The sequence below is a fragment of the Triplophysa dalaica genome, chromosome 19, assembly GCF_015846415.1.
Source record: "Triplophysa dalaica isolate WHDGS20190420 chromosome 19, ASM1584641v1, whole genome shotgun sequence".
NCBI lineage: Eukaryota > Metazoa > Chordata > Actinopteri > Cypriniformes > Nemacheilidae > Triplophysa > Triplophysa dalaica.
Genome location: NC_079560.1, coordinates 10,317,539 through 10,338,274, shown reverse-complemented (window position 1 = coordinate 10,338,274; position 20,736 = coordinate 10,317,539). Strand labels below are relative to the sequence as shown.

At 40.6% G+C, this 20,736-nt stretch overlaps 1 protein-coding gene across 5 annotated transcripts in view; it reads left to right on the top strand.

Annotated features, from left to right (window-relative positions):
- The window catches only part of gria1b (glutamate receptor, ionotropic, AMPA 1b), a 40,459-nt gene extending 23,128 nt beyond the window's left edge, over positions 1-17,331 (top strand). The window contains exons 11-16 of one of the 5 annotated variants that reach the window (XR_008904668.1): positions 1,316-1,782; positions 8,503-8,701; positions 8,842-9,089; positions 11,477-11,591; positions 12,094-12,208; positions 13,655-13,789. Coding sequence is in view for 4 of the 5 variants with exons in the window: in XM_056730832.1 (XP_056586810.1) it covers positions 1,316-1,782; positions 8,503-8,701; positions 8,842-9,089; positions 12,094-12,208; positions 13,655-13,789; positions 14,690-14,848 (1,323 nt within the window). In the remaining variant the exon portion in view is untranslated. Of the gene's footprint in view, positions 1-1,315; positions 1,783-8,502; positions 8,702-8,841; positions 9,090-11,476; positions 11,592-12,093; positions 12,517-13,654; positions 13,790-14,689 lie in introns of those variants that run through there. The other 4 variants (XM_056730832.1, XM_056730831.1, XM_056730834.1 and 1 more) reach the window with 4 other exon arrangements.
- The last annotated feature ends 3,405 nt before the right edge of the window (positions 17,332-20,736 follow it).

The following is a 20,736-nucleotide window of genomic DNA, read 5'->3' as shown; positions in this document are numbered from 1 at the left end:
GCCATAGCGTACATTCACTGTTACTTTACCTCAAGGCTGCATTTTCTGGAACACTGACACAAACCCTTTTTAAAAAAGTGCTGAAAAAGGGTGCAACGTGATTTAGGACAAGACAGCGTGTCTAAACCTCAACGCCTCAGGTTGGACAAAAGTTGTCACCTATCACAGATTTTCCCCACTGCCAGGGCATGTCAGAACAGGAAGGATACGTCAGTGACATGTTCGCTTTTAAACAAAACAGGGAACCGTATTACTCAGCTAACAAACAAACACATTTACATGTTCAAGAGGAAAACTGAGGTGAATAAGCAAGGCTTTGTGCAAGCACTCCATTTCCTATTCAGAGCATTCTTATCCTGAGGCTACAGCATTAGTGGCTTTAGAGCTAAGCAGTGTCAGTAGTCTATCTTCATTGGGCTAAAAATGAACATCTCAACTCGGTTCTCAAACGTCGTTGTTTTTTCCGCTCCTTGAAGAAAACATTATTATGAAGGACGGAGAGCGTTGCTGTGAGAGAGGTTCTTTTGAGGATACAGTTGAACTGACTCTATTATAATTAACAACTCTTGAAGTTATTTATATGTTTAGCTGCTTCTGAAATTAATTTTGTATTTAATTTGTTATTTTAACCTTGTTTTAAAGCTAAAATATATTTTGTATGTAACCAATAAGGTACATTAAAGCACTGGCTTCGGATACCTTATCGAATACCTTATATTGCCACAATACAAATCGCTACTGGCCTTCTGAAACCTCCTATCTTCATATTTTGTGATTTTTATTTGTTACCATAGATCATTATAATTAGTAACCCGCACTGCAAATTTGGTTTTGGAAGGACAGCAACAAAGATCAATAAAAATACATTTAAAATCAGAATCAAGGACTGGAACTAAACCTCTGACAATGTTGCGTTGAAGGAAAAGTTTTCCCCAAAATTAAAAGTCTGTCATCATTTAATCACCCTCAGGTTGTTTCAAACTTGTATACATTTCATTGTTCTGTTCTGGCAGATTTCAGTACTGGGACATTATCCAACATAATAGTAGAACAAAAAATATTGTATATCTTTTGTTCTGTTAAAAACAAAATGAGAAATTTGGAAGAATGTAAAGCAAACAGTTCTGGGGCACCTTCGACCACCATTTCACTATGGTAGTCAATAATGTCTCGAATTGAAAAAAATTCACATTCTTCCAAATATCTCTATCTGTGTTAATCGGTACTAAGTATTTAAAAAAAGTATGAAATGAGTACATGATTATCATTTTTGGGTGAACTATCCCTTTAATGGTGTGATCATGTTGTCTTTTAGAAAGCGGACGTGGCTGTTGCTCCCCTCACCATCACTTTGGTCAGAGAGGAGGTCATCGACTTCTCCAAGCCTTTCATGAGCTTAGGCATATCCATCATGATCAAAAAGCCCACCAAGTCCAAACCAGGTGTCTTCTCCTTCCTGGACCCACTGGCTTATGAGATCTGGATGTGCATTGTGTTCGCCTACATCGGTGTGAGTGTGGTGCTATTCCTGGTGAGCCGCTTCAGTCCGTACGAGTGGCAAGCGGATGATGAAGAGGACGGAACGGAACAGCAAAACCAGAATCAAAACCAACCACAGTCGCCGGACCACAACCAGTCACCGAATCAACACGGTCAGAATCAGAATCAGCGAGATGAGAAGCAGGAGAAACAGCCGGAGCACACTAATGAGTTTGGCATCTTCAACAGCCTGTGGTTTTCCCTGGGAGCCTTCATGCAGCAGGGATGTGATATCTCACCAAGGTAGGCGGCAATGACAAATGAGCCTTTTGATCGATATTATCATTATTAGTGATGTGAGTTTTTTGTGATTTACGCCACGCTTTCAAATACAGAATTTGTAAAGCAGAGAATGAGTTAAACAGATCTTAATTTTCATTCTACAATACAATACTATACATCTTACGTGTTGGCTAGAGCTTTTTATTTAATTTAAAGAGACTGGTTAAAAAAGATTGAATGGTCTTATCACTGTATAGGAAAATAAAGTTCAAGGATCAGGCATACAGTATGTTCAAAGAATATTGTTTAAGTTTATAAGAACAGCAAGATATGTTTGTCGTAATAGCTTGAAGTTGATAAACACTGGCAGTTCTGACTCTGTAGGTGGACACATGCTATGGCATGGGCAATAATATAAAGAAAAACAGAACCAAAATATTCTACAAAGGTAATTGTCACAGGCCCCTGACAACCGAAAGTATCGTACAGCAAAGATAAATAAATAAACAAGCAAAATCGTTTTTCGATTTTCTCACAAACCTCTCTCGAGGTCTTGAATTTGCCAAATCCTTCCCCGTTTGTATCACATTGCAGGAAGAGTATTGTGGCTCTACATTCCCTGACCTTTTTACTCCCAGCACCTTATTTCAGGCTTCTTTGACCAAACTGACACTCGTTCACACATTTTTCATTAACATTAGTCATGCGGGAATCACAGGTTGGGCGCTGACACCACTGATAGGGTCTTCTGGCCTCATTATGTGCAAATAGGCCCTGAGCCTCCGGGTGTACTGGCACTTCCGCTAGTGTTTGACATTTTGGTTGGACATGTATATCCCTGACTTGAGGGAAAGTAGCAACATGCTCAAATTAGATTACTGTGCCAGGGAGCTTTCCATGACAGATGTGATTGTCTACACCGGAGCACTCAGCTCGTCACGCGTTTCTAGCCGAGATATATTTTGTGGAAATCTTAAATCATGTTTCCCTTTAAGCTAAAGTTCTTGATGAGCATCATTAAGTATATCACTATTCAGTATTTTGTGTGTATTTTATTTTTTCGTTGGATTTCCTGTTGCTCAGTGGTTAGAGCATGGAAGAGACAACGCCAAGGATGTGGGTTCGTTCCCAGAGGATTGGACATACTTATAAACAAATGTATATAATAATGTTATGTAAATTGTTTTGGATTAAAGCATCTGCCAAATGCATAAATGCAAATAAATGTCATATAACTAGTGAGTCTGTCAGAAAATGCATATGGTTCCATACATAATTAATTTGTGTAATGAATCATAGTTCTTAATTATAATTTGTGTACCTAAATAATGACATCATATTTGCAGTATGTTGTTTTTAAAGTTTTGCATAGCAGTGCCTACCCTGTCAAACTGAGCAGAATGTTTTCTTTTCTATTTTTGTGCAATAATTGCTTTTAATGACCTCCCAGGTTCAATTATCCACATACAAAATGGAGAAAACTAAATTGGTTAAATTGAGCTTTTTCTGCAAATTATTTGACAAAAAATGCAAAATGTTGTGTACCATGACTTTTTTCTTATATCGTCGCTGTTCTTCCAAAACATCAGATGTCCAAATTTACTGTTTTTCCTGGAATTGACAAAATGCTGTTCTTTTTATATTAATAAATAGTGTGTTGTCAAAGTTAAAAAGCTTAAAATACTTTGTACTGGTTAGATATTTGCAAAACCCAGTGACAAACATAGAGATGTGAGTAATAATAATGATTTATGAAAAAAAATCACAAAATATGGAGACTGAAGGAAAGCAGCTAACAGGAAATAAAACATACATTGACCACAGTTTTATTAATAAAATGAATAATTAATCAAGTATATTTAAGTATTTAGTAAGTATTAATATTTTCTTGATTCTCTCATTTTGTCAAAAAGCCATTCTCAATTACATCTATTCTATATTATTATTATTTATAAAAGTATTGTTTGTGTCGTCTTTGTCCCCTACCACATTTCAAAACAAAGTTACGCCACTGGCCACTTCTGTCTGAGGGTAACCAGAAATGCTGGACTCCTCAGGAGAGAATGTTGGTGGGCATTTCTTGTAATCCATGTTTTATTCGTAATACTTTGAATGCTGTAATGTTTGTACTTTTTGTACTAACTTTTCTGAACTTTGAACTTATTTGTCAAACATCTCAGAGACCACAATTGCCAAAAGGTTATTTGGGATGAGTGCTATTGTAATGAGGACTGTGTGGGCCAGAGAAACGACAAGGGTCTGCTTACAGTATTTACCTCTGACAGGAAACTTGTTTGTTCTCGACAAATGTCAACGCTGCCACTCATAGCTCACATTGATATTCACCATATCTCATCTGCTCCGTATGAAACTCTCTCTCCCTGTTACTTCAGCTGGCCTCCCGATTCTCTGATTGGTTTCTGATGAGGTGCTTATATGGATGTCATTAAATCATTGTTTCTCACAAAGGTGCAAGAAACAAAGACTCTTTATTGTCGCTCAGGACAGATCACAAATAGAGAAGCTACACAGTACTGTGAGCACACAGGCAATCAAAGCAATTATCTAGGTTGGAGTGTTGCAGTAATCTGAAGTCATTTGGAGATGGCACAGATGCCTCAAGCTAGTCACATAACGTGAGCAGAGAATTACTGAAGCACAGCAGTCTGACGTGGCTCCGATGGTATACAAATTATAAACTCAACCCACGTCTGCACTTGTTTTACTTACTGGATCATCCAGCAGTGGAAGAGGCGCATTATTTAGTATCCGTCTCACGTCCACTAGCATCACACCATCTCCTGGCACTTTGGAGCGCTGCAGATGAGCATTTCAGGGCACTAATAGGATTTTAAATCTTTAGAATGGATTTTCACGATTATGCAATTTTGTCATACAAATAATTATGAATAATAATTGATACTTTTTATATGTCAATGCCATGTCGTTTGACACTCCAAATAATGTAAGCACTGTGATTGAGTAACTCTCAAAACATTTAAAGGTGTCATGAACTAGCCTATTATATTGTTTTATACTGTATGAGGTCTACTTATGATATTTTTACAATCAAAAACAGGAAAATCAATAAGTAATTATTAATAATTATTAATATCAATAACTATTTTCTGCCCGGGTTTTGAGACCGGTTTGACAAACGCTCATTTTTACAGGGCGTGCCGCATTGAAGACTTGGAAGGAAATTCCGACTACTATGATTGGATAGCAGTTTGCGTAGTAAACTTACTTGGAGCCTGTTTTGAATTTGGTTAGACACCTGACGTTAGGTTATACATTATCTGGACATATCAAGCGACCTTGACCTTGACCTAACAAACCAATAGTGATGCATAAAAATATGTTTTACTCACATAAGATTGCTGCGCCACTCCTGTCGGATCCAATATTGACGGCACAGCATCGCTTTTTGAGTTTAGTCTCTCTGCAAACGCAGCTTCGAACTGGGCCTTGTTCACAAAGGAATCTGCGGTGAAATGACATGAACAAACGCTCAATGATCTACCCACATGAGCTGGAACTTGTTTAAAAGTAAACTTCAACCACGGATTATTAATGTCGGAATCCGAAGGAAGGTTATGCAGTGACTGTATTCTTCCATAACCGGGCGCTTCACATTATTTTTCGATCTTTAACAACAGGTTTATTCCTTTTATCAATCTATCTGGTTCCACCGAACTTGTGCTAGATTCCGTGAGACTGTAAGGGTACACCGGTCCGTGAGTTTATAAAAGTTTTGCGTAAATGTGTGATATGAATAAAAGGTGTTTATAAACGGCTGTTTATATAGTCGCCTAACTTGAAACGAATGGATGCCCGCAAACAGTGTTCCTTAGGTCACAACTTAACAAATTGATTGCAAAACCCAGTGTCCTGAGAATAACCTCTTCTTAATCTCGTGGTATCAAGAGGTCAGCAGAAAAGACGACATGGATGTGACTTCTGGAAAAGCCATCGGAAAAGGCCAGTGAAATTTTAAAATGAGTAAATTGGCCTGCAGTCAAGTGATCTGTCTGTTCTCACCTGCTGAAGAATAATCAGAGAGCGCTTAAGGATCTGTGTGTGTGTGTGTGTTTGCGCATGTGTGTGTGTGTGTGAATGGGGGGTCAGACCATCAGGCTTACAGCGGGTATGACACTTCAACCCCGGCGCCGTGGTGCCCCCCTCCACCCCCAGGCTTTAAAGTGTCACTTCAGCTTTAAACAGATTCCCTTGTCCCTGTATAAAAATACTTGTCCGTTTACAAACACTCACATACACAATGACACTAGCAGGTCACACACGTCGCATTTGGGTCACAGCGACATCAATGTAATCTCACAATACAAACACACATGCAAAGAAGCCTCCAGGGGACTCTCGATCGGGCCTTTCGCACAGTGGAGGTGACCTTGCCGTCTCCAGTGCACAGAAATGTTGTGCATCCTTTAATGGAACTGTGACACCAGAGTGGGAAAAGATGATCAGCATGTCACAACGTTCCCAACAGCTCCCATCGGAAGGGCTATGAGAGAACAGACGTTTTGCAGCACTACAGTATGAAATAACAAGAAGACTTTTATTTGTGTCGCAAAGAATTGTCTCCATGGAAATGTGATCAAGTGTGTTTGAAAGGATCCCTGTGCATTGTGAGAAACTTACTTTTGCTTGGAGTTTAGGAGTGACCCATATTCTGCGGATTAGTTTGATAATTCATCTTGGTTTATTCATTAGGGGAATAAATCTGCCGGGCAGCCTTCAAATGAGCGAGTTATGTGCATTCAGATGCTTTAAATGCATTGTATAAGAGTTTCCAGGTCTTTCTTGACCCATTAAAGAGAAAATATCCTTTAGTATTTTTTGTTTTTGTCAAAATGTAGTAAAACATAAAGGACATAAACTGTCTGCGGTTCTTCTGAAAAATGTATCAATCACAGCACTTACATCATTGGGTATATAAATATACTGCATTTAATCACGATTGCCACTTTATGTTAAAGGTCCAGTGTGTTATTTTTAAGAGGATCTATTTACAGAACTGCAATCTAATATACATCACTATGTTTTCAGAGGTGTATAAAGACCTTACATAATGAAGCGTTATGTTTTTATGACCTTAGAATGAGCTGTTTTTATCTACATACAACGCTGGTCCCCATACACGGTATGTTGTTTCAACAGTAAACGGACAAACTGCTCTACAGAGCGCATTTTCTTGGCAAAGAAGCGAAAATGTGATGACATCTTAGTGCTGTGTCAGCCACCGTAGTGCTTCAAAAGGGAGGGGTGTAGTGAGCCGTTGGTTGCAATTCACAACCTCACGGCTAGATGCCGCTAAACACTGGAGCTTTGGCACCACAGAGATATGAATATCAAGTTTGTATTGATAAATCTGTTTGCAGTGATTAAATACTGCCCGAAATTATAAAGGTGTACTCAGATCCCAAACTCCTTCTGTCGACTGTATATCCCGCTACTAACAGCTGAGTCTGACGAAAGACAAGAGGGAGAAAATGAAGACTGAGACAGTCAAAGAGAGATAAGCTGTAACAGAAGGAGAGAGATACAGTTTCAGAAAGAGGATTGAAATAAACAGACCCTGCTGCTGTAAACACCAAAGGTTGAAATCGTATTCCTCTTAATTTCGCTGGTGTTGTTGTTTCTGATGGGATGTTGCATCGCCCCACCGTGTATTTTTTCTATTCCACTAATGCATTCATTGTATGGGGGGATTGAGGATGAGGAATAGTCAGTTTCTATCCTCATCTGATTTTCATGGTTCTTGCATTTGAAAATAGGTTGATCGTGGTGATTATGATCTACTTGTCAAAATATAATAATGGAATGGAAACCAGTCAGTGGGATGGCAATGGCTTGCATTTTGTAAGTTTGTTTTTAAACAAGTATGTTTGATCTTGTTGAATTTTTACCATTATACTATATAATACTAAAAACTTTTATTATGAAATCAAAATTCTGTTATAGATTGTTATCAACCACACTCGTTGTTTCAACTCTTCAATGAGACATTTTGCTTACCTTTTACAATTCGGAATAGTTTATTGGCCCCTTTCATTTTACTGATAATATCATTGGAAGCTATGAGGAGAATATATTTCCCTTGAAAGAGTGGGAGGCTGTAGCGACGCAGCATTTATTGGAAAGTAGAGCATGCAGAAACTTTAGTGCAAACTTGGCAGAATGGGATCTTTGATTAAATTTGAGAGCTTCATTGAACTCAGAGGGATCAGTGAACGAATAAAAAGGTTTTCAATGTTTGAGGACACCAAGACATACAAAGAGATATGCATAATGTGAAAGATGAAACCTGCTCAGATCTCATTGAAAAAGAGCTAACGGGTTATAGAGCAAAGTTTTCTAAAAGTGTTGAAAAAGTTTTTCTTCTTTCATTTTAAAATCATTTTTGTCGTACAGGTTTAGGCAGGCATGCCTGCCTGAATTTTATGAGCAAGCTGTGCACATCATTAAAATGACTTTCGATGATGGTGTTATTGCACTATTTATTATCTGTTCATTTTCTATATCGCTCAGCCAAATTACACATAACTATATGAAACTATTTCTAAAATTGACTGTCAAATTAGGTAAACGCATTAGCAGTAGATGTAACTTCCAGCAGTGCCAGAAGCGTACATCGTGTTAAAAAGAGACAATTTATTATGAGTCTGACTGCGGTTTTTCAGAGTGGTTTAACCACCTGCTTTATTGCTGTACTTCTTTCAGGTCTCTCTCTGGTCGTATAGTTGGAGGTGTGTGGTGGTTCTTCACACTGATTATCATCTCCTCCTACACAGCCAACCTGGCTGCATTCCTCACAGTGGAGAGGATGGTATCACCCATCGAGAGCGCGGAGGACCTGGCGAAGCAAACAGAGATTGCCTACGGGACTTTGGATGGAGGATCCACCAAAGAGTTCTTCAGGGTAAGAAGTGGCACTTTTGAAAGCAGAGAAGAAATTAGCAAAGATCAAAAATGCTTGTCCTGAATATCCCTAATCCATGCCCATAGCTCAACTAACATGGATATTTTTTTTAACAATAATAGATATCATTATATCCACAGAGATCAAAGATCGCTGTGTTTGAGAAGATGTGGTCTTACATGAAGTCGGCAGAGCCCTCTGTATTTTTGAAGACAACAGATGAAGGTGTCGTACGGGTGAGAAAGTCTAAAGGGAAGTATGCTTATCTTCTGGAGTCTACTATGAACGAGTACATTGAGCAACGCAAACCGTGTGACACAATGAAAGTGGGAGGGAACCTGGATTCTAAGGGCTATGGAGTAGCCACCCCTAAAGGATCTGCCCTGAGGTAAACCTGAGCCTCCTGATGCTCCAAACAAACAAATGCACTTTTCTGATAATTATAACTATTCTTTTTAAAAACTATGAGAGGTTACATTGGAGAAATGTGAAGGATTTTGAAATGACATTTTATGTTTTTAATTAATAATCATCAAGTGAGTAATTTCATTTTACATATTGAAATCTGGACTTGTTTAACTTTTATCTTTGCCTCACAGGTCTGTAGGAATTTGTAAAGATAAATCTTCTCTGTAATCTCTCTTTTTTATGTGTTAATTGAAACCGTCTGTGTGTATGTTCTGCACATCAACCCTCATCAAAACTATTTTAATTTGTTAGCTCTGATATTTTCAATTCATCTTTTTTGATGTTAAAGGGATAGTTCACCCAAAACTGAGATTTCTATAATCATTTACACATGCATGGAACACAAATGTTAACTTTTTTACATAATGAAAGTAAATAAAGTTCAGAAATGACAAAAAAGCATGACATGTTCGCAATATTTGTAGGCTTTTTGAAGTCATATGATCGCTACAATGACTCTGTTTTAAATTATTTTAATACTGTGTACAGACAGAATAATTGAGTTTTATAAACAGTATACATATCAATTGCTTTAATAGCACATATGTGACCCTGGACAATGAAACCAGTTTAAAGCGCCAATCTTTCGAAATTGAGATTTTTACATAATCTGAAAACAGAATAAATAAGTTTTCTATTGATGTATGAGTTGTTAGAATACGACAATATCTGTCTGAGATACAGCTGTTTAAAACTATGGAATCTGAGAGTTGCCTTTGAAGTTGTTAATCAGGGGCATTCTGGCAGGCCATTCACTTCCTATTCATCATAGGAAATTTACAAAATATCTGCATGGAACATTATCTTTATTTAATATCCTAATGATTTTTGGCATAAAAGAAAAATCGATAATTTTGACCCATACAATGTATTTTTGGCTTTTACTAAAAATGTTCCCGTGCTACTTAAGACTGGTTTTGTGATCCAGGGTCACATATGTCATTTTAAACTTGACAGACCTGGGCCAGTTCCCTTTCCTTTCATATTAATATATACGAAAGAGCAGATATTTGGGGCTCAAAAAGAAAACATTTTGAAATGTCATCTTTGGCTGAACCAATTCCTTTCATTTGTGAATACCATGATTTTCATGTTACATTTTTCTGCGCATCTCACCTTAATAACATAATAATTCACAACATTTAGAACTTCTCAAAGAACACATCGTTGTGAATAATTCTGACAGCAAGTATTGTATGATATAGAAACCTAAGTATTCAATACGGTTTAGGACAGATCGGAGACGGATGAGAAGTGATGGATCAATTTGATATGCACCTAACCTCCTGAAACTCTGATACAAAACAAACTTTTTATTGAGTTAAACACCTGTACTGTATGTGTAGTGTTAAAACACTGTTTTACAGGTAAATGGGTGTGGCCATGTTTCCATGCATACCCAAAGATTAAATCCTGCAGGTGCACCTGTTTCTGTACACATAAAAAGTTATTTTTGTTAATTTAACAAAGAGCCAGACGCATATAAAGAATATTCTGGCTATAGCAAAGAATGATATTTTAAGGCAATTGTTAAGTACAAACAATAACAACTGTACTTCTCTATCAGCAAACAGAGCAGTCTCTGAAAAGAAGAACATCAGAGTTCCTGAAAGTATAGATCAATTGTAATTTTACCAGCTTTTCCTAAAAATCACGTAACACCCTGTCTGAGATGTTCTTCCCTTATTATTTGTTATGTCATTGTTGTCTTGTGTACCCTGTAGATTTCAGATTAATGTTCATGGATGAAGTATGGCTTTGTTTTAGTCATCCATAAACACACAGGCCTCTTTCATCCCTCTTCTCAGGGGTACAGAAAGAAGCCTGAGGTTTTACAGAGAAAGACACTGGCGCACAGATGAGGACGGGGCTTATTACATATGCTCTGGGTTTGATGCCAGTCCTGGAATTCCCCAAAAATATGGAATGTAATAGATTACATGGAGCTAATCTAGAGTAATATTAACTTAATCTGGGAAACCTCTTACACAGGCCAGTCGATGACAAATAGTTTAAAACTTACAGCATCGCTTATTCGCCTTCTTTCCTCATCCACCATCTGTGTCTTTTCTGGTCAAATCTCTCATTATTTGCTCACAGTGCATTTTCTTAACACTTTAACGCAACACAAGACAACTAATATCACCTCAACAAGCCCAGCATAGCCAGGCACGCAGTCAGATCAGTTTTTTTGTTTTTTATTTACTTTCTCTACAATTGTTCCAACTCACTTTTATTTGACAAAGCCTCTGCCTCGCCGTATCATATCACCAATGCTGACACCGATTATTTTACTATCGTTTCAAGAAACCCAGTAAACCTGGCAGTGTTAAAACTGAACGAGCAGGGCCTCTTGGACAAATTGAAAAACAAATGGTGGTACGACAAGGGAGAGTGTGGCAGCGGAGGAGGGGATTCCAAGGTCAGCCCCAAAAATGAGCTCTCTAGCGGGTAACCCCGACCCTGGGGGGGTAACCGGCAACTACTGCTAACAAACACCTCGGCGGCACCTCTCTGCTATAAACAACCTTGTACCTCCTGCTCTTAGACGTGAGGTTTATGTCCATGCTTTCAATGCAATCGAAGACCTAAATTGTTGACGTTGAATACGATTGAGTCCAAATTTATGCAAATCCGAGTGTTTCCGACTATTGCCGGTTACCCAAAGTGATATAGTAATACACATCTTGCAGTAGGGAGAAAGGCAACAAAGCTAGATGGAGTATTAATGCATATCACTTTTGGCACTATTCAAACTCTGTGACTGTGCTGTTCTTTGTTTTTCTTTGTATTTGTTTTCTATCTATCTGTAGACATATATTATAAAGCACATCAAAACATAATTATAGGTGTTTGTCTGCTTAAATGCTGAATAACATAAGATAACATGGGTAATGTTATTTATGTTATTTTCCTGGTTTAAGAATCCCCGTAAACCTAGCGGTGTTGAAACTCAATGAGCAAGCCGTCTTAGACAAACTGAAAAACAAATGGTGGTACGATAAGGGGGAATGTGGAAGCAAGGACTCCGCAAGAAAGGTCAGTTCACTCATTGGTCCTTCCCCTCACTTAGAGAACCAGCTTTAGCACTTTACAGAAGGCCCTGTCCTCTTCTCTCTGAAACCCACAAGCCAAGCCAACGCTCTGTCTCCAATCTGCCATTTTTCCAGAAACACACTGCACACTGTCATCATGTTGCTGTCTAGCCTCTATTACTTCCCACATTATAAAATAGACGCGATGCTTGTGATATATTTATAGATATGGGCAATGTGGGTTTTATTCTCACTTTAGTGCTTCACTATTGGTGTGTTGCATGCTGCCTTTCTAAATTATACTTTCCCTCTCTTAGCTGCAATATTTAAATAACATATATATTTAATATTTTAAAGGCTCAGAAGTAAAATATTTTTAGTCTTTAATCTAATTAGTAGTAGAAATAATTTTATTAGTATTATTAACTTTATCATAACAAATATTAACTTGATATTTTTATGTATAATATGTATTATTATTTTTATTAAACGTAATATTAATATTACTTTCATTATTTATATATTAACTATTAATATTTATTTTAAGAAATATTATATACAATATGTATTACTGTTTTATACAACATTTATTCATGTTTATTCTTAATGTCATTTGTTAACTTTAATTTTGACTAGAGGTAACATTTAAAAAATGAAAACTTCATGTTGGTAAGTTTCTAGAAATAAATTCCCCTTTATCTCACATTTTTATCTTCACAGTGTCTGGTTACCCCATAACAACAGCAACACACAGTAAAGCTTAATGACATCCATCCTTCTTAACAGGAGTAAATGACAGTCTGGAGAGATAAGCGTTGCTATGAAATGCCACCTCTAACTGGATTGCTTTTCCCCTTAAGAGCCCTTTAGTTCTGTCTTGTCTCTGTCCAAAGACAATGCGCATGCCAATGGATGAAGCCTCAGTATGGTCAGCAAACAGATGCATGTCACTACTCCCACAACCCCTGGAGTGATGTCTCCTCAACCAGAGACAGTGAGAGACCAAAGGGTCTCTGTTATAACCTTTGGACGAGAAATCTTATGACATGTTAAATAAAGACATTTCATAAACAAAGCAAAAAATGGTTTATACATGTTAAACAAACCACAGGGACAGATTTGACTAAATAAGTAAAATTTATCCAAAGCTTGCAACTTAAGCATGAACTTGCATGACTTAGGCCGTTTTAATCTTACATTCATTAAATGTCTCTTTTATTGCTGACTATTTTTTAATTACGTAATTAATAATCTAGTTTATACATTTTCGTTAATTAACCCACTGTTGAAGAAAGTGTAGTCTATTTGTTGTGACTTACAACAGTAAATGTTATTTTGTATTCAGTGAATATTGTGCTAGCTTTAGAAAGAGATATTTTGTGTTTGTGTAAAATTGTATTTGTGTGAAAGAGCACGTTGCAAGTATTTGACTGTCGTCTTTGATCTGCAGGATAAGACCAGCGCTCTGAGCCTCAGTAATGTGGCTGGAGTTTTTTACATTCTGATCGGTGGGCTGGGGCTGGCCATGCTGGTGGCCCTAGTTGAGTTCTGTTACAAATCCCGAATTGAGTCTCAAAGGATGAAGGTGCGTAAAACCACACGGCAATAAACACGTACAGCCCGGAGCAAAGCGAAAAAAATAGCTCTGTCCACATTTCATTAGGGGTTTTGAATTTGGCACTTTTAAAGTAAAGGCGCTATCTTATACTGACCTCACTTCCTCTGGGATCTGGCAGGAGCATGTACTGGCAGTAAAGTGGTAATTGTGGGTGGGTGTAAACATCATACCGCCCACCGTGCCTCTCTTTTCAATCCAAGAGAGCATTGCTCTTGAAAGCTTACAGAATTAACAAGAATAAGGTGACTTATATAGATTTAATTACCCACAAACCCATGCGGTGACTCATAATTTTCATTCTGTGTCCTTTAAAGGGATGTCTGAAAAGGAAGCGTTTGAGGGGTGTTTTTAAAGCTTAACAAACAGCATCCGCGTGCAGTGCTCTTAAAATCGAATAGATCATCATGTCATAAAATCTATGACACGTTCTCGGTTATTAAAGTGTTGTTTCAAGTGTTAAGGCATTACATTGGTATAACAGCCACATTTAGAGTATCACAGCAACAAATCGCTGCTACTAGCTGGCCAATTAGTCTGCATCAACCCGAGCAACATAATCCCCGGCAATCCACTGAAGTGTGCTGGATTTAAATCATTTATTCGTCAAGGATGCACAAGCCAACATCCACATCATTAGCTCCAGTTTCAAGCCTACAGGGTTTCATTATGTAAAACTGCAGCATGAGAGAGTGGGCTTCCAGTTACTGTGCCACTTTTCTCATCGTTGCTTCACTTGATGGCTGATTTTTGTTTAAAAAATCCTTACAATGAAACAGACCGGAGCGAACCTGACATCATGAAATGTGTTTTGGTGATTTAGGGTCAGGGCTTCAGTTGGATTTGACCTCTGTGATGTTTTTCTCTTAGCAAATCATTGACGCAGCCATGCTCAGTTCCAGTCTGACCAGGATGGGCAGCGGAGGTGAGAATGGTCGTGTGATGGCACATGATTTTCCCAAGGCGGCACAGACTCTGCCATGTATGGGTCAGGCTGCTGCCATGGGCCTCAGCACCACAGGGATGTAAAAGGGCATCAGCTTTTAAATAAACGGAAGACTAAAAGGAAGAACAATGAGAAAGAGTGGGAGGGAATGTGAGAGAGCAGTGCGGTATAGCTCACCTGCCACTGAAGTACTGCCAAATGGATTCATTGATAAAACACTCTGGGCTCCAAAAGAAATTACACAAGGAGGGAGAAAAGTTACTTTTTGTAATATTAAGATGTGGTTGTTTTTTCCAGCGCAATAAGGAGGCCTGTGAGGTTTTTTGTATGAAAGCGTAATTTTTATGTACCTGAGAACACCGAGAAAGCTTTTCTTCACTTTCACAAATTAGTGACAATTGAACTACGCTGGTTCTTTAATGTCTTTTTTCTCCCAACATCACTGATTTACTGTTATGATGTGCATTATGTTCTCTGTGTTGTCTGCTCTGTGCCATATCTTTAAGAGAAGTTACAGTAGTGACAGATTATTATCAGATGGTTAGGTGGATAGTTGACCAAAACATAAAAATATATTATTGTATTTACTAACCCTCATGTTTTTCCAAACCTGTATGAATATTTTTTTTACAAAGATAATTTGGAAACATACAGTATATCATGCTATGATGGGTTCAAAAGGGATGAAAAAGTACTATAGAGGTACAATAAATGTAGTCATGATTTGTGTATTTCAAGTGTTCTGATGCCAAATGATAACTTTGCATAAAATAATGAGTCTGTTATTTAAGTCTGCACCTTGGCTACAACCTAAAGTCACTATGAAATCAAAAAAGTGAATTCTTATTTTTTATTAGTTTATTGTAGTTTGTAAATCATGACAACATTTTTCACTTTATGTGCCCTTATCTTTAATAAAAAACATTGATGTATGTCTCAGTGTGAGGGCCAGACTGCCAACCTCCAACAATCCATTTAATTCCCTAAAGACAAAATTGAATCCCATCCTTCATGTTTCTATTCCAGAAGCTGCTTCACTGGGATGTAGGCTACTTCACAATAAGGAAAAGCCAGCGCTACTTCCTTGTCAAACCAATTTTAAGAGCAACTCTCAAATCAAATATGGCAGCTATGGGGCAGGTTGGATATCATTGAAGTTAATGTGTTATATAGCCAGTCATGACATCAAACCTGTGGTTTTTGGAGATTGACAGGCCTGGTCACTACGAGCTGTCATTAAAACAACCTGCATGAAGCTTCTTCCGAATTGTACTCATGTACTATACTCACAGAAAAACCAACATCATGCGGGTATGGAACAGCATAGGGCTCATAAAATAATGCCACACACTTTATTTTGTCTACAAATGTCTTCCTTTTCAACCAGTTTGATTGACAAGCCCCTCTAGGTTAGAAGAATTCTTCCATTAGGATGGTCTGATTTCTCATTCTATCATTGTTACTGTTGTACTTCACTCTTATCCTTCACTTATGAACACTTTGGATCCATCATCTGTGTCCTGTTCATGCTCCTTAATAGACTTTGAGAGTTACAGAGAAGGTGTGAAAACTACAAATGCTGTTTCACATTTTGTTTATGCCACTTCTATTTATCTTCTTTTTGAGTATATGTCTCTTGCAACTTTCACACATTGAACTGCTAATGATATCTGAGACCTCTCCATCCACAAGACCCCCTGAAAATACAGATCATAATCTTTTTGTTGTAATAGCATTTTGAAATATGGTTGTGTAAACATCAATTCCAAGGAAAGTATTTTGTGGAAATCTGCCTAATAGCTGACACCGGGACAAAAACAAAAATAGCTTGTGCTGTGGCATTAATAGGATGATTTTATTGCCCGAATCTAACAGCCCATTTGAGAAGAACGATGTGTGGTGGCTATTGCCAGTTTATTCGTTTGCCTGTTCCTCCGGCCTCAAATGAAAAGAACACATTGAGATGCATGGACACATTGGGTTTCTCTTATACAGTAGATGGGATGCATTTTGTAAGCACAGAACTCTCATGGAGCTGATCTTTAGATACTATGAAGCACAGAGATAAAACTGAATATCAGTACTCTGTTTAAGCACAGGGTCTTTATTTAGCCATTATGGAAAACTTTCCAGTTAGCATTTGACAAGGGGCTGTGGTGAGATTCTGTCTGTTTGTATCCTGTGGACCGAGAGCTTCAACAGTTTGTACATTGTCTTCAATTTCTTTGTGTTGATTCCATTTGTACAAAGTAGAGAAAATGAGAGAATCAACAGTAACATAATGTGGAACATTTGTGCTGGGAAAACGGTGCATTGTGGCCTTTGTTTTCCATTCAATGGGTTATTTGTTCAGTTTTAATTATTTCTGGTCTTGTATTTAAAGTGAATTTCTGTATTTTAGGCCTAGATGTTTTTTCTTGGGTTCACAATTTTAATTTCAAATTTCGATTAGAGAAATATCCCATTTTAACCTTCACCCCATACCTTTTAGAAAATGGCAGCAAGATGTAACAGCAAGAAACCAACTTGTTGAAAGAGTATTTGGAAATAAACTTTTCTTACTGAACAGTTTTGTATTTCTTGAAAACATTTATCTGACAACATTCAAACACATACAAACATCAACAAGTAAAGGGTAACTTCACTTTTTGTAAAAATGGTCAAGTGAAAATTGAAATTAAGAAGGATGCTAGTGAATGACAGCCAATTGTATGGAAAAAATATTAACGTTTCTTGGAGAAACATTTGTTACAAAACAATGTGCTTGGACTGATAAGTGTTCAGAATGTACATTTTTAGAATGAAACATTATGTTCCACTGTTAATGTTTGCATGTGTTTTAGTCGCATATAGTTGGATCATGGAAATTAATATTACATTTTAAACCACACTGTAAAATAAATGAATTTAAACATAGGCTACCACTGACCTGCACAAAACAAAATTACTTGCTGGTGAAACATTTGAGTTGTTAGTTCTTCCAGTTGACTGTCGGAGAGCTGTATTGATCCTCATAAATGCCACGTTGGTTTTCTTTGTTTTGGTTCCCTTTCTGTCGGTCTCTCGACGTTGTGTCGAGAACGACAGATGGGGTTCGCCCTTGAGAACCAATCAACTCTGACTACTATAGAAAAGGCCAATGAAATTTGGCGAATGCAATTTGCATGCCGGGCTCCGCCCCCGGAAATCCGGTATAAAAGGAGGCCGGCGTGCAGCATTCACTTACCTTTTGTTCTTCAGAGCCATCGCTCATGAGTACAACTCAGGATTCAATCCTCTACAACTACACGCTGGTGCTACGACGTGTTACAGCGGATCGTCCCTTCCTGCAGCGACCTTCCCCTGGGCGTCTCGGCGGTTCCGGAGGTGTTAGAGATTTTTTCTAAAAGTCCTTTTCAGGACTGACTGAGCATTCTCCAGCGCGGCATGTCCCGCTGTTCTCTTGGGTGCGGCACCCTCATCGAGGAGGGGGATGGACACGATCGCTGCATTAGGTGTCTGGGCGTCCAGCACACTGAAGCAGCGTTCGTTGACACATCTGCCTGCACTGCGGGCAGATTGTCATTCAGAAGTTGCGGTCACGGGTGGCTGTCTTCCTACGGGAACCAGCCACCATTTCGTCTGCTACCCGGGCTGTGACATCTGTGGCTACGGCCCCGATGACCACCCACGTTAGCAGCGTTAGTGATACGGGGAACTCTGCGAACGTAAACCCGCCAGCCAAGTGCTCACGGGCCGATCGCACCCCGATTCGCTCTTCTGAACGTTCCCCAACCGGCGGTGGCATACCGTCCGGATCCTCACGCACACACTCGGAAACGATGTGTGACGTAGATGAGATGTCGCTCGCAGCATCGGAGGGAGACTGGCATCCGACTCTGCCGAATCCAAACTCCACCCCCAGCGGTCGAGTTCAGGAGGAAGCAGAAGTGATGTCATCCGTGCTAACCCGGGGATACGTGGTTCCCGAGGTCGGTGCGCGGTGCAAACCGCGCCCACCCCGGGTGCCATGTTTTTCCCGGAGGTGCATGAGGAGCTGTGTAAAACTTGGAACGCTCCACTCACGGACCGTTCCAGTGAAACCAGCTCCGGCTCCCTTACTTCCCTCGATGGTGAGGCAGCCAAGGACTGCGTCGAGATCCCCCGGGTGGAACGTCCGCCTGCGGTGCACCTGTGCCGCGGACGGCTACCACCTGGGGGGGGATCGACCACTCCTACCGTCCAAAGCACGTAAGACTTCGGCATCACTGGTGTCGAAAGCTTGCGAGGTTGCGGGCCAGGCTGCCTCCTCTCTCTATGCCTTGGCCATCCTGCAGGTCCGCCAGGCCAGGGCGTTGAGAGGGCTCCACGAGGGTAAGGCCGACCCGGGTATAATGCAGGATCTCCGTGCCACCGCTGACAGCGCTCTACGGGCGACTAAGGCGGCGGCACGGGCCCTGGGTCGGACGATGTCCACGGTAGTGGTCCAGGAGAGACACCCCCGGCTATACCTTGTGCAGAAGAGTGACAGCAAGGAAGTCCGCTTTCTTGATGCACTCATCTCGCAGGGTGGGTTGTTGGTAACACCGTCGAGGACTGCGCTCAGCAGTTTTTTGACGGCGAAGCAGACAGTGGCAATTAACCACATTTTTTTCACGCCGCGACTCGGCCGCCTACAGGCCTCCGAGATCTCACGTGACGTCTGCTTCCCTGCAACCCAGGACCCTTTCGACATCGGCTCCGGTTCCTGTGCCCCCACAGGCGGCACCCCGGAAGCAGAGGTCGAGGGGGAAACCTCCACCCCGTCAGCAACCTCCTCGCGAGAAGGGACACTGACGGGAAGACCCCAGGGAGAACAACATCGGGCCCGAACCTTCACAGCCACGGCTCTGATCGGTCGGTACGGGACGACTCCTGCCTCGTCACCAAAGCCGGGCCCTTGTTAGGGCTTGGCGCCCACTTACTCACTGAGTTTTCTGTTCTCCCCGGGTTTACTTGCAGCCGATCGCACACTCCACTGGACTGTGCTCGGCGAACCGACCTCACACCCTGGCGAGGCGTGAGGTCGTACACATACGACAGCCGTCACCACTCTCAAACCGACAGTGCGTGCCGTTGTCCCGCCAGGCAGGTAAGCAGGCGGAGCAAAAACCTTCCCTCCGGGGACTCCCCGCGACATGGTTAGCTCTGCCAGCCGACGAACCACCCCCCGTGGGAATGATGAAGCAGACCGTCCCCTTGGTCACCCTGTCACAGTCCCTGGGAGCTCGAGAGCTGCCCACACTGTCTCGCTGGCTAATGAGGGCGGTCCGTCTTGGTTACTCGATCCAGTTCGCCAGAGACTCACCCAAGTTTCGGGGCATCATCTCTCCCTCTGTCAGAGGCAGGGACGCCTCCGTACTTCGGGTAGAGGTCACCACCCTTCTGGCAAAACAGGCATCGAGTTCGTCCCTCAAAACCAAGATGTTCAGTGGGTCACCACCCGCACTTCATCGTTCCCAAGAAAGACGGCGGGTTGCCCCCAAAGGCTGCGTACCCTGAACAGAGCACCTTCACAAGCTGCCATTCAGGGTGCTCTCACAGAGGCGCGTCCTGACATCTATGAGGTGTCAGGATTGGTTCGTGGCAATCGACCTGAAGGACGCTTACTTTCATGTCTCGATCCTCCTCGACACCGGCCGTTCCCACGGTTCGCGTGCGAGAGGCGGGCATATCAGTACAGAGTCCTCCCTTTCGGTCTGTCCCTGACCGCCCTTTCTCCCTGAGAGGAGGAAGGCGAGCGGGTACTAAACTATCTCAGCGACTGGCCTATCTTGGCACACTCGCGAGATCTGTTATGTACACAAAGGGACCTGGTGCTCCGGCACCTAGGTCGATTGGGACTCCAGGTCAACCAAGAGAGGGGCAAGCTCTCCCCAGTGCAGAGCATCCTCTTTCTCGGTATGGAACTCAACTCTGTCACCATGTCGGCACACCTGTCCGCAGTTGTGCC